Here is a 14,802-nt window from a genome sequence, read left to right as displayed (position 1 = left end):
AAAACTAGTTTCATGCAACACAGATCAGCAGTGTAGAATAATCTCCTTTACTTCAAAGGACACACACGTGGGAGACTAAGCAATGAAAGGTCTAGCTTCCTCAAAAACAAGAAACTTCACTGTTTTATACTGTAAATGCCTCTAGACAAAATATTTTATAGCTATGGTCACTGACCAATTAAAAAACTAAATACATTTGTGTTATTCTGCTTACTAAGAATCAGCAGACCCCTTATCTTTGCCTTTCTGTATTTGGCACCACTTCCAATCTTTCACATTCAAACTTTCTACATTGGCAAAATCTGTGATGACAGCAAAAAATAAAACTAAAGAAATGCCAGGCCTGTCCGAGTCCATCCTGAAAACAGACTCCAAAGAGAGAAAATATTATGTATACATTAAACATTTCCCCTCCCCCATCTTACACTTCTCCCTTCACAAAAGTTTGAAGTTTGCTAATTTGTAACTTGAAGTTTGCTGCAAATTTATCTGCACTGTGAATAAAGGCTAGCTTCTAAAACCAAGGATAATTATTCTTTAGTTTTTTTTTTTAACATATTATAAATCATTCACAATCTCAGAAGTTAGCCTACGTTCACTGGATGCTATACTGGTCTCTACAGCTGCCTTCAGTGTAGTGGTGAAGCATTTTAAATTCTCTTTGGGCCGGAAGATTCTTGTCTTACAAGGTAATCTAAGCAGCTTCTTTCTATTGCGTAATTTGTTAATATCTACCAATCAAAGTAGCCTTCTGTCAAATCTGCAACGGAATTTGACTCTGATGGGGACTGCTCAGTCAACCCTATTTATCTAAATGAGCATAAGGATTCTTTGCATAGGGATCTGCATAGCCCATATCCATTGTGGGGTTAGCAAAGGTAGACTGAGGAGATTTCATTGTACAATTGAAGATGATTTGCTGTTTTGGGGTCTCTACAGAGGGTGGCACTGGTTACCATGTGTTGGATATCCTGAAGGCAAAGGTAACCAATTTGTGGTCAGACTTAACTAATAAGATGACAGGCAGGGGCAAGGAAAATGATAGAGCAGAGTTTGTGTGAACAAGGTGCAAGATAATACCACCTCTTGTGGGATATCACACAATCTGATCCAGGAAATTTGCATTAACCCAATATAAGAAAAGTTGGGCATACCAAATATTAGAAGTGTAATACTCCAGTCTACTGAAGAGTAGTTGACAAAAGATCAAAGAACCATCTTTTAGAGGGATATTTTGCAAACAATTGTTTGAACTAGACTTTAGTTGTTTTTGAACATTAGCACATAAAAGAAAAAAAAAAGAAAGAACGCAAACACATAGTAACAGAACTAAAACATATCTAGTTATATAACTACATATACTATGCGTATTGCTCAGCATACAATTCATTACTGCAACCATCTTTAAAAGAAATCTTAAGCTACTCAAAATCTTCTACCATTAGGTGATCACGCCTCAATCTAGACACCCATGGCTGGCAAGTACTATTTTCCACTGCGAAAGAATACAGGTCTGTTGGTCAGTGACTTTAAAGGCACACAAGTGAGCAAGTAACTCAGTGTTATTTCCCCTTCGTTTTCTATCGTTTTGCACACAATAATAACACTATTCAAGACCTAGAAAACTTTTAGTATAGGCAGTTACCGGGGATCCCCTTGGGATACAATGCCAAAAATCCATAACTTCCAATCTAAGCAAACCTTTGCACCAAATACATTATTCAATATTTGTGTCAGACAGTCCCAATAAATCTTTCCCATGGGGCATTCTCAGAACATGTTTATATTGTCAGACTGAGGATTGCCCTGAGTAGGCAGGAAAGACTGAGGATGAAACAAGACAGTGCTGGAGGTAACTGCAGGAGGGAGCTGACAATATAAACATGTTCTGAGAATGCCCCATGGGAAAGATTTATTGGGACTGTCTGACACAAATATTGAATAATGTATTTGGTGTTTGCTGGTGTTATAATACACACAGTACTCTCACTCTTTTGGCCAATGTCTACGTTTACTGGGGACTTTCCACACCAGATCCCAGTTCACCTTAATCAGCAAGACTCTCTCTCTCTGATCTTCCATAGAGTCTCCATCAAGTGCATCAATGCCCCAACACTAATCTCCCACATCTTTATAAATGAATCCAGTTCCACTTATTTTGACACTACACCTTTTTTGTTTGTTTTATACACATGAGCACTTTCATGGCCTTCTCAGACAGGAATATGAATTGGGGGCACTCTTGGACGATATGGAAACATGTCAGCTATTACTAATCCTTCAGGTGAACATGAACACAGACAGACTGTTGGGAAGTTTTTTTGATCCTGGGGGTGGGGGAGTGTCACAGAAGGGAATCAATACATTAAATTGAAATTATGACTTACCAAGTGTAAGCTGGAGTTTGAAGAGCTGGGCGGGGGGTCATGGAGTATCACTTTGTAAGGGATAAAACTCCTGAAGAACACTAACACACCTCAACCATTACCAAGGGGCTTGATGGCATGAAAGGAATAGAACTCTGCGGGGTGCCCTCATTATACTTGAATACTACACTAGTGACAACACAAACATGGACTCGTTCCAGTTACAGAAGTGCCTCTAAAATCAGACAGTTTGCAGTCAAGACTCACTGCACTGAGAAGGGCCACCTTGTTGTTCAATTTATATTACATGGCAGCTTGGTACGTTCATCAGATGAACTCTGCATAAAATGGCATGAAAGGGGCATCAAAGGCTTTGGCCAGTTTGCAGAAACACTTGAAAGAGAAATGCAGACCCATCTCTTGAAAAGCAAGTAGGACTGCCAATAATCTCATTTCAGGGAGATGCATACTGGACCCTCCCGTGGAACGATATCAGCTACTTAGCTTACTGTTGACTGCAATTATTTTTTCCTTGAACCTAGCCATTGTTCAAGGTGAAGAAAAGACATAATTTTATCCTTGACTAAAGTACAGGTAGTAAATCCCAGATTGACTTTTTGTATGCCTTTTTATGGGGATGTGTGACAGATTATGACACGATTGTAGTCTATGCTGGAGTGGACAGTTATACTTACTAGAAAAGAGAAGAGGATCCTGATGGCCCTTGATATGTCAACAATGAAGTCTCCTGAAAGGCAATTAACTAACTATGTCCTTGTTTAGCCTGGTGAGCATGGAGTCTAGCGTCTATCAATGGAGTCACACCCAACTACTAGAGATGTTTCCAGAAACAGATCTATTCTTAATAGACACCGAGGTGTTATGTCACTGGTGAGACACTGATAAATGTGTGCATCTGGAAGATGTACTCATAAGGTCTACTGTTGCCTACTCTTAATAGCCCTAGGAGACTTTGGTAGTGATTTTTTTTAACAGCATCAATATATGACAGTAGTGCCATCAATATGAGGATGTTGCATTTCTGTAGCCAGGGGTAAATAGTTCAATACTCACTGCATGCATGACATTTTGAGAGGGGTGCCTCCAAATTAGCACCTCTAATTTACTATAATTTATTTAGTGACCAATTGACATTTGTTTACCAGGAAAGTCCACTGGGCCAAAAGAACCCATTTTCAGTGGAGGCCCAGAGAGAAAAGCTCCTCACGGCAGTTGGTATATACCGTTTTGAATTTTAACAAAAAGTATTTTTGTTAAAATTCAAAACAGCAGATACAGACAACAGTAGAAAATAAGCGTACAAACACATGATGTGTACAGATTTATACAGTTACAAGTTACATACTAATCAAGTCATCACATCATTACACATTTAGAGATGATATGGTGATAAAAGTAGTTTATTTACAAGATGTTCTAAGAGTATAAGCAGCACAACAGTGCTGGGCAGAGTGGGGGCAAAGAGAGATAATGAGGCACAGAAATTATACATGTTTTAAGTAGTGATAAAGGAAAATTTGAAGAGATGAAGATGTAAACTAAGGGGAGTACAACTTAAGGTGTGGGGAGTCCGGTTAAGGATGGATGAGAATTGAGACATCTGCACTGTCAAAGGGTGTCAAGGTGTTGCCGCAGAGATTTTTAAAAGGAAGGGAGAGAGATTGCTGGAGGTTCTGATAGCGGATGGGAGAGAATCCCATAGCCTGGCAATAGAGAAGGAATAAAGCATGTCACCAGCTTGGAGTTTAGGTTTGTCTACATGCAAGAAAAATTGATTTTTGGAGCCAAGTGGTCTGTTTGGATGGTAGTGGGTTAAGATGGAAGAAAAGGCTGGGCAGTCTGAGGGTTTGTAAATAATTCTGTGTGCTTTGTGGAAGTTCGAGCCAACTGAGTGACTTTAGAGAGATGCAATGAAGGGAAGAGTATTTTGCGTTGGTTGCAAACTTGGCGACCTTGTTGTCACTTGAGTCAAGCTTGGATTTTAGGGAGGGCTTGGTATTGTTAAGGAAAGGAACCCCATGCAGGACAGAAGGTAGGATAAAGGTTAAAGGACAACGGGATATTCAAGCAGACTGCTCAACCTGCTGTCGTTTAGTCCCTGTTAGTTGATACAGCCTCAAAAAATCAGAATTGCAGATTTAAAAAGTAATCCACTGAACTGTTTTACCTCTTCGGCTTGCTACCTTTCAGTACGGTTTTATTTTCACTTTGAAAACCAAGTTGAAAATCCACTAGCTGGCCCTTAAATGATGTCATATCTGCCAGAGCTCCTGCTGTAGTTACAGGGACGTTTCCTCCCCCAAAGTGATGCAAGCACTGCCGGATTTGCATGCTCTGTAGAAGAGCCAGTGGACCTCCCATGTTGTGATGTCAGAGCAGCCATGCCCAACCCCCTACACCCTATAAGGGTGAACAAAAGTCTCACTTGTGTTGATTGTCTATAACAGATTTATGTGAAATCTTTTGAAGGAGTTGCCAGTTCTGGGATTTGGGAGGCTGCATTTTTGAAGCCAGTAATCACTTTATGATAAATCTATCAAACTATAATGGCAAGTGCTAAGTAGCAGTCTTTGCTGGGCATGCCATGCATGGCAATAGCTGGGATTGAATCCAAGTTTACATCTTTGTAGAGCAAAGGGGCAGGTGTGTGTTTTAGTGTATCATCTCTTGGTTATTTAACCAAACAGGAAGGAAAAATAAGTGGGAGTTTGATGCTTTGCAAAGCAGTGATTACTCCCAGTGCTATGGAGCTTGGTTCTAAAATTGACAGGAGGAGTGCAACAAAAAAAAAAAGTCTCCCACTGTAAGGAAGGAAAGGCGGACAAGAAAACAGTACATTAGTCTGGTCACCTGCTGTGAGCTATCAATCACATGCAAATAATGGGTCAAATTACCCTTAGCTCTTTTAGCTAGGGAAGGTAAGTGTAAAGGGTAAGGGGAGATACCTTGGAGAACTAGATTTCAGCCTTCACAAAAGAAATCAAGTTAGCATTTCTAAGAAGAAAGAGCAATAAAATGCACTTTTCAATTTTGTTCTGTATCATTTGCACTGCTTGTGTTTGAAGTAGTCATTGAAAAAGGATAACATTTTACCCAAAAGTAGGTGAATATAAGACAGCAGTGAATGCCTCTAAAATCAGTGCACTGACAGGAGCTTTAGGGAAAAGTGGCAGACATGATGCAATTTTTGGAGACAAACAGTGCATTCTGGGATACTTCGAGGCAGACTAAACAATCAGAATTATTTCAAGATGCCAGACCCCATGTGATCAGAGTCAGAACTTGCATATACAAATATCTAAAAAGCTCTAAACAGTCCCAGAGTGGTGTTAAAATGTAGGAAACACCAAACCATGTTGAAACAAACATGTTGAGTCTGTGGGTGCGGTTCTTTAAGGCAAGAGTATGCTTGGTAGAACAGTTAAGATAGTTTTTATGTCTACAGAAGGGGCCTAGTTGATGGTTTGCATTATTCCTAGTAATTTAGTGAGAGAGACACCCTCTATAGTACTGTTGTTTTGAGAATGAATGGTGAAATATGTCTTATTAACGGAGTTTTCTTCTCGGGAGTAAATAATAGCAATTTGGTTTTCTTAGGGTTTAGAGCGAGATGATTATTAGCCACCCACATTTCAGTAGTGATAAAGGCATTCTGGCTTATCTGCAGAAGTTCTGCTGTTGAATTAGCAGAGCAAATGATGGCTGAATCACCTGCATATTGTACAAGAGTCACACTTTTAAAGATTGGTGTACAAATAATTTATAAAAATACTGAAAAGATGGGATCCTAAGATGAAGCCTTAGGGAACACCTGAAGAAGGCTCAAGAAATGGAGAGAAAGAGTTGAACCATCTAGTAGACTGTTGTCTGCCCTTTAGATGGTTAGTGAACCAGTTTAGAGTTGGGGAGGGGATACCTACGGTGGAGAGTTTACTGAGGAGTAGGGGATGGCAGACTGTATCAAAGGCTTTTGAGAGGTTGAGAAAGAGCGAGGATACGAATTTACCAGTATTTCCAGCTTGATTAACTGTGTCCATAAAAGAAACAGCAGCAGTAGTAGGTTCACAGGTGTTTACTAGGCTAACAACCACATTGGCCTTTTTAACCCTAGCCATGCATCCCAAATCTCTGACAAGTTCTAATACCCTTGATAACTGCAAGCAGGGACTTGGTAGATGAAACAATTACAAGCTAGGGCCTGGGAGATGAAGCATATACAGACTGCCCGTGTCCATTAGAGACATTGGTACCAAACCAGGGATGAAACTTCTGTTCCCCATCCAACTGTCCAAGTTGCACTTGAATTAGGTTAGGGAGAAACTCTGCTTTACATTGATAGGGAGACTATTCCAGAAATGGGACAATCTCTTGAATACATACCTGTTTCTCCCGCAGGTCCTATTTACATCACAGGCAAGGTTCAAGTCCTTAGAATGGGCAAGTCTGGTGCTGTTTGTTTTGCAGATATGCAGGAGGTCCAGAGTGGGGTCTGACAGTGCCCTATATGTCAGGAATAGATCTACCCTTAAATGTCTGTAGGAGACAGAATACAGGGATAGAGCCTTGAGGCGGTCTGCATACGACATTTTATTTAAGCAATTTAGTGAGGAACCTCTGTGGCTGTTTCAATTGCTGGATACGCCCGGTTAGGTAAACACCAAAAGGGGCAATGTACTCAATAACAGGTCTGATGAATGCAGAATACAGTGGAACAGTGACTCCCTTGGCCTTGGATGCCATACCTTTGTCTGTAAGTTGCACAACATGCCAGGACTTTCTCACTACTACAGATATGTGATGGTCAAAGACTAGATTACTATCTGTGTCCCTAAGTCCCTAACTACTGGGTCAACTAAGGGGTGTGTTGTCCATATGATAGTTATCAGGGGTGGATGACTTCCCAAAGGATACTATTATGCACTTCTTGGCATTTAGTTTTAGTCCATGGCTTTGACACCAGTTGTTTGTCTGCGTCAGCCCCTCCTGGAGAACATTTGCGCCAGTATGGAATTCAATGACAGCTCATAATTTGCAATCTACAAATTTAGTCAGCCAGAGACCACTGACATTGGCCTTGACTTCAGAGAAGTAAATGCCAAAAAGGAGCAGTCCAAGGATTGATCCCTGACGGATTCCACTTGTGACTGGCCTCTTTGTAGACAGAGATGGACTCCAATTCTAACTTCCTGGGTCCTGTCTGTGAGCCAGCTGGCTATCCATCAGGTGACATACGGGTTTGTGCCTAACCTCTTGAGTTTGTCAACAATGCCAGAGAGGGGTACTGTGTCAAATGCTTTGGCCAGGTCAAGGTAGGCAGTGTGAACCATTGTGCCCTCATCCAATGTTTTGGTGACCTTCTCAAAGAAGTGCACCAGGTTCAGTAAGCATAATCTGCCCTTGACGAAACCAAACCGGGTTGGATCCAGTGTCTGGAAATTTACTATATCACTATTGCTAATTTCCATGGCTTTACATATAAAACTAGTGAGACTTGGGGATCTGTATTTTCCAGGGTCTGTAGATGGCCCACCTTCATTCAGAGGGATGACTGTTGCTGTTCTCCATTCATGAAGCAAAAAGGCTGTTTGGAGGCTACAGTTAAATAGCAATTCCAGAGGCCCTGATAGGTCATGTTTCATGATATTTAGAAGGCATCCTGGGATATTGTCTGGGCCCACTGATGCAGTGTTCTTGGCCTTAGAGAGCGCATTACAGATCTGTTCCCCAGTGATAGCAGGGGGAGTTATACTTCATGGTTTTGCCTGAGGGAAGGTTGAAGGGGAGAGACAGGAGTAACACTGGAGCTAAATTTAATCGGCCAGTAGGGTTGCTATATCTTCTGTCTCAGTACAGGTGGCTCCATTTACAATGAGCTCCGCACACAACTGCAAATTGCCTTTGAGGTTGCAGACATTGCTAATGAATAACTTGTGGTTGCCCTTGGCCTGGGAGGCCAAATTCACCTTAAATTTGGCTTTAGTGGACTTAATTTGTCCTGCGAGATGTTTGTTTAGTTTGACGACAGTGCTTTTATCATGTTGGGCGCTGCACCTCCTACTTTTTGCCATGATTTGATTCCTTGTGTTATACAGCCTATTGATTTTGTGATTCCACCAGGGTGGATTTTTTTTTTGTTAGTTCTGTATTCTTCCTGGTGGGTACAGCTGCTTCTATGCAGCTATTAACATGCTTGCACATGGTTTTTGTGAACAGTTCTGCACAGGCAAAAGTGTTCACAGGGTTAGTGGGGGCTTTAAATTTTAACAGGTTATCACTTAATAGCAGGAGGTCAGCCTTAGAGTAGTTCCTGAATATTCCAGGTTTTGCTGGGAGTCCAGGTTTTATTTTTTACTTCAAAAGGAGACCATTCTGTGGTCTGACCTTACCAGGGAAGACATTACATTAGGGGGCTTGCATCACTCTCCCATATTAGTGAGGAACAAATCCAGTATGGCTGTACCCCTAGTTGGGGTACTGACTATCTGGTTCAGGGAGTTTGCATTTACAAAATTCAGGAATCTCTGTGCATGTATGTTTGGTGTCTTACAGGATTCCCAATTAATAGTGGGATAATTAAAGTTGCGCATGAATATGGTATTGGTTTGGATGGTTAGTGTTTCTAACAAGTTTAAATACATGGTATGGGCTTCTCGGGGCATACAGAAGGACCCATAGCTGGCAAGGAAGTGATATTGGAATTTGCCTATGGTGATTTAAACATGGAGCAGCTCAAGTGCATTTTCCTGTTTCACCAGCCTTGCGATATATTTATTTTTGACGTAAAGAGAGACACCTCCACCTTTAGTCCCCATCTGTGTAGTGATTATCTAAATTTATAGAAGTTGTTCTAATCTTGCATTGTTGGTGTGATCTCCGTGGCTTTAAACCAGGTCTCAGTAACAGCACAGACATCAGCATTCTCTAGGGTAGAGAGAGTTTCTACGGAGTGGAGTTTTTTTATTTAGACTCCTAGCATTGAGCAGTAATACCTTTAGATTTTCTTGGTTTTGATTTACTACTTCGCAAGTACTTTCAGTTTGGCATTGCCTAAAAAAGGTGCCATGGGGGAAGACAGTGTTTTAGCTAATATTCGAAAGTCTAGAAGGGAAGACGTGTAGACCATCCCTGGCAAAGCAGCGTGGTCCATTAACCATCTCCTTCCATGCGGACAAATACTGCACCCCTTAGAATGGCACCAGAAACTAAGTCAATTATTAAAGTCAGTCAATCACCTTTTGTTCATATTATGGCATCATCCTTGGAGAAGGTAAAATGCTGCTCAATGCTAGGCTCGTACCAGCCTGAGACATATTCAGAGAGCTCCCTGGTGTCTCTCTTCATGTAATCTAGGGAGATATGTCTCGGGTCATTTACTCCAACATGGACTATGACTGAATCATACTGGTACTTTTAGTCCAATGACCTGAGTGCGTACGTAATGTGCCGGATCCTAGCCCCTGATAACCAACTGACTATAACTTTCTCCTTACTCAGCCTGGTGAGAGGGACATCAGTGTGTCTCACAATGGAGTCTCCAATGACCAGAATGTTTGGATTGTGCGGTGGCTTACCTTATGGGCTTAGAGATGGAGGCTCCCTGAGATGTAGCTCTTATATACTGATGTGGATGTTGTTTCAAAAGAGTGCATTTGGGGCTGTGGAGGGCATTTATTATATGTACTTCATCTAGGAAGGTTATATCCAAGTGCCTCAACATATGTCTGCTTTGAATATTGTGTGGGACAGGTGCAGCATATGTACTACGGACAATCTTACCGACATTAGTAGAGTGCTTTTATGTGACAGCTTTGCCTCCAGTATCCATTATCAACTTCTAAACTATCTACTACTAAAGTATGCAAGTATGACTATGGCATGATTGCAGTCCATGCTGGAGTGGATGATCTGTCACAAATCTCCACAAAAGACATGGAAAAGGGCTTGCTGGGACTTGCTACCCATACTTTAGTCAAGGATAAGATGATGTCTTCTCTTGCCGACAAAATCTGATATGTTAAGGAAGAGTTTATTTTCAATTAAAATAAGTCAATTTTAAACTGCATTAGGATGCCAAGTGCTAGAAGACTAGCAATAGAAAAGAAGATAGTATGCTGTCTCTATACACTGCCCAGTGCTATTTTACTTTTTATAGAAACTTGATGGGGGAATACAGTCGCACAAAGCTGTTACCCCGTGAAATGGCTTTTCAGTGAAATGACTATGCTGTAAATTTGCCTTGCTGATTTCTCTTTCAGCAAAATGACAGAGAATGAAATTGATGGCAACTATTGACAGTGATACTGAAAAAATAGAACAAATAAAAATGTGAAAGCCACCTCATAAGAAGTAAAAAATATAAAGAAAATGATAAAAAGACTACCTATAGTTGGTTAAAGTAACGATGACAAAGGGAAAAAAGAATCAACACACTCAAGCGTGGAGCACTATGGCATTGAAGGTGACATGGTGTATATAGGAAGCCATGTAAAGCTGAATGGCAAGCCACCATACCTTCACATCAACCGACAATACCTGTGCATGCCTTGCTAACTGCTCAAACCTTGTCAAAGCACATAAATTTAACAATATGTGCAACAATGACACAACCAACCACCTATGTGATTAATGCTAGGTGATGAAACACAACAAACCACACTGGCCTATGACTGCTACACAGTAGATGCTGCAGAAGCAGGCTTGCCACTTCAAAAAAGGCTACAAAAGTAACAATTCTGAGATGTATCAGATCATCAGCACCTAAACAATACAAGCAGAGCTAACTACTTCTCATTTTTGAGTCCAATGATAACAGTAATAACAGAAACTCTAAAAAGGCTGGAAAAAAATTCTCCAGCCTAGCAACCTTACTTAGCAGTCAGCCTCAACTCCTACGCTTAGATGTACAATCTAAAATTTATCAAAAAACATGCATGTTATTTATGTTGCACTCTGCTGATAAGTACAAACTTGAAGATGAAAAAAATATGGCCCATGCTTCACACTGCACAATTACACACACACAACGTGTGAGGTAAAATAATAACGAATCACCAGTTTCTCTCAAGAGATAAATGCAACACTGCAGCATATAATCCAATTTCCTACCTAGCCTAAACAATACATTAAATTTGCTTACTGCACCTGTTACATTAGCACAGACAACAGAAGTCACATATGAGTAATCAATACATTCTGTAAATAACTAGGAATAAATTAACGCAACCGAGTATTTAATGCGTTTCATCGACCAATAAAGCAAACACCGTGTAGATTTAAAACAAATTATAATTAATCTGAACCTGGTTAAAAATCTTACACAACAGAACAAATCTAATCTGTAATTTCAGCCATAGTACTGTTAGGAATCTGCAGTCATCTGACTCCCCCAAACACAAAATAACAAAGAATGACACGTGACATATAAACAGAACCGCACACTTGCTAGTGTAGTAAATGCAGCACAAGGAAGGCTGGCAGTAACACAACAGGGGTAAGGAGAAACACAAACACTACACGCGTCCAGCACACAAATTGCTCTGCAACACCAAAATAATAATAAACGGGTATCACCCATCCATTTCCGAGATATAACTGGAAAATACTGAAATTAAATAAATATCTACATTTCTAATACACCCCCATACAAAATTATACATTAAAATAAATATATGTCATGCAAAACAAAAGGACTGGTATTGGGATGTCGGATTATATTTTCCAGTGAACTGTCAGCGTGGAGAACACAATGCTGACCTCTGTACTTCACTGGCGACTACACAACCCATCTCTGCCAATAAGTCACCCCCTCCCACCACCCCTGTAACCCTGAAGCTGAGGCCTAAAGGGGCAGCGCGCTTTCACCACAGCCTCTCAGGCCCCGCTGTCGCCCAATACCTCCAGCTCTGAGAGACTGAGGTCTCCTGCGCTCACTCATAAAAGGGAGGGTACACACCCGCTCGGGCCGCCACCCGGAAGTCGCAAGCTCCTGTCAACACGAGCCTCACAGCATTCATTACCGAAAACAGAAACAAACAGGTCAATACTTATGAGGGGACGTATCACTGAATGAAACCCCAGCTGAACTTCCTGGAAGAAAACAAAACCACATATAATAAATGCCAGTACACAATCTCTCTAAGTCATGCAGAGAACACAAGGATCACTGAAAGCGGGCAAGGGAGGGGGTCGCAAGGAAACTTCTAAAGGCAAAAAAAAAAAATGTACCAAACTCGACAATTCTTTGGCGACCACAACGGAAAAGAAACGACCTGGGACAATCTCGAAGATTATTACAATCGTCTCAAACAATGAACTAATCACCAAAAGATCGGCTAATATTCTTTAGAAATATGTAGTTGTTATTATTATTCCTTAATATACAGTAAAGTTCGGACTCACGTCGCTTTCGACCTCGATGTCATCGTTATCGCTCATGCTTTTAAAAACTGTACGGTGTACACCTTATCTTGGGATGGAGTAAAACAAAAATAAATAAATAAATTTTAGAAAAAAAAAGAAAACAAATGAACAAGGAGACGACTCGGTGAGGACAGTTAAGGCGAGATCTACGGAACCCACACGTGACTCACCCACGGTGTGACTTGTACACACAGTTTCTTGTTATTCGTCTCCAGTTGCGCTGATTTGTGGGAAATGTGGTATTTAGGTAACAGAACTGTGACGTTTTTGCAGAGCACGACGCACCTGACTAAACTACACGTTCCACAAGGCGAGGCTGTGGGGGCAGGTTCTGGCGAAAAGCAAATGGGCTAGCATAAATGCCACGCTTTTCCTAAGCAAGTTGTAGTTCTTGTTTAAGTTGAATGACTACAATCCCCAAAGATCTACAAGAAGTAATACGGCACTATCTAGGAAATACATGTGGGTGCAGCTTTGCTGTATGAAAGTCGGGCTGTTTACATCTAAGGGAAGTAGGCTGGGAATGGGATTATGTTTTGTACTAGGTATAATTTGGAATGTTGTATATGGATGCATTGTTGTATTTGGAGAAGATTATTAAAACATACTCCTATTAATTATTGTTGGATATATTCTTATAACTTACAAGTGTTTCTGTAAAGTGTAAATGTAACGTTTTCTTGTATTGGCTGAAACCTGCAGAGACAGCGTTATTGTGTGGAGGAAGGCCTCAGTGTCTTCCACTTTCCTCAGTAAGTAATGTGTATACGCAGGTTAAAGTGCTGTGCGCAACCATACATTTTAACCCTCCTTTATATTCTATAACGTTTTTGATGTCCTGGTAAATTGCTGTGAATTTCAGTCCATCAGTAATGCCAAGCATCAGAGATAGTTAATTGGTTAAAGCTTTATTAACCTGATTAAGTGGGCAGTCCTGAAGACTTTTTCTTCTGTCACAACGCAGATGCATAGTAAAGAATGGTATGATGCTTACACCATAGTAACATACAGTAGTGTATTGGTTATTGTAAAGCATAGCTGGTATACAGAGCACAGTTATCTTACCGTATTATGTACAAACGTATTTTACCCAGGTGAGCAGTAAATAATGTTTTTTGTACAGACGTTGTACTAATTACAGTATCAGACAGTGCATTGGTTAAGCACGGCTGGTATAAAAATACAGCACAGATCCATTTTACAATATGGACATGCACATTTGGTATTGGATACTGAGCAAAATAGCTTAAAATGTTATACAGTTCAGGAGTCATTGTAGTATGATATTTTTTATTTGCTACATTAAGTGAACTGCAGATAAGTGCCGATATCGTGTAACTGTCCAATTTACTTGTTTGCAGTAAGTTTATGAGGATATATGTATGTAATTTGTTGTTTTTATCTACAGGCAAATTGTTAGTTCTGTCTCGCAAGGCACAGGTAAGTACTGTTAAACTTTGTTTGTACAACATCACACAATAAAACATGCCAATAATTTCAGCACAGGGGAATCTAGCACTAACAAAATAATAAGCTGAGAAGTTTCCAAGATGGCGACTGCAGTTCTAGGCCGAAAACAGTTTAAAACGCCAGAAGTCGGCAAACTCTTAAACTGGTTCATAGAAATTGTTGACTTTCTGGACAGCATAGATAAAATTCAGTTAACAAAGAAGAAAGATGTGAAGCAAAAGGGAATTCAACTGTGAAACATCAGCAGGAGACTGAAAGCAGGGCAGAGGTGAAAAAAAACAGCTAATCATTGCAGCTGAAGGCGAAAACAATCACTTAGGTTCATACTAGGCTATCTGCCCGAGGGCATTTATAAGCCTAGCCCATTGTTTTGTGGCTTACGCCACCCCTTTAGTATGGGGAACTATACCCATTATTTTGCTGTGCCTCTGTCGAGCAGTGACACTGAGGTAATTCCTGGGGTATATCTGCGATCTCCCATCCATTGGTCAAGATTTCTCTTGAACAAGGCCAGCGAGGTGCTCTG

At 40.6% G+C, this 14,802-nt stretch overlaps 1 protein-coding gene across 2 annotated transcripts in view; it reads right to left on the bottom strand.

Moving 5' to 3' along the window:
- The window catches only part of MAX (MYC associated factor X), a 944,516-nt gene extending 931,198 nt beyond the window's left edge, over positions 1-13,318 (bottom strand). The window contains exon 1 of one of the 2 annotated variants that reach the window (XM_044074137.1): positions 12,786-13,318. In XM_044074137.1, coding sequence (XP_043930072.1) covers positions 12,786-12,821 — 36 coding nt within the window. In that variant the 5' untranslated portion in view covers positions 12,822-13,318. The remainder of the gene's footprint in view (positions 1-12,785) is intronic. The other variant, XM_044074138.1, reaches the window with a different exon arrangement.
- Between the last annotated feature and the right edge of the window lie 1,484 nt (positions 13,319-14,802).

Source organism: Protopterus annectens, chromosome 6.part0 (genome assembly GCF_019279795.1).
Source record: "Protopterus annectens isolate FY-2018-M chromosome 6.part0, PAN1.0, whole genome shotgun sequence".
In the NCBI taxonomy this organism is placed as follows: Eukaryota; Metazoa; Chordata; order Ceratodontiformes; family Protopteridae; genus Protopterus; species Protopterus annectens.
This window is presented reverse-complemented; position numbering and strand designations above follow the sequence as displayed.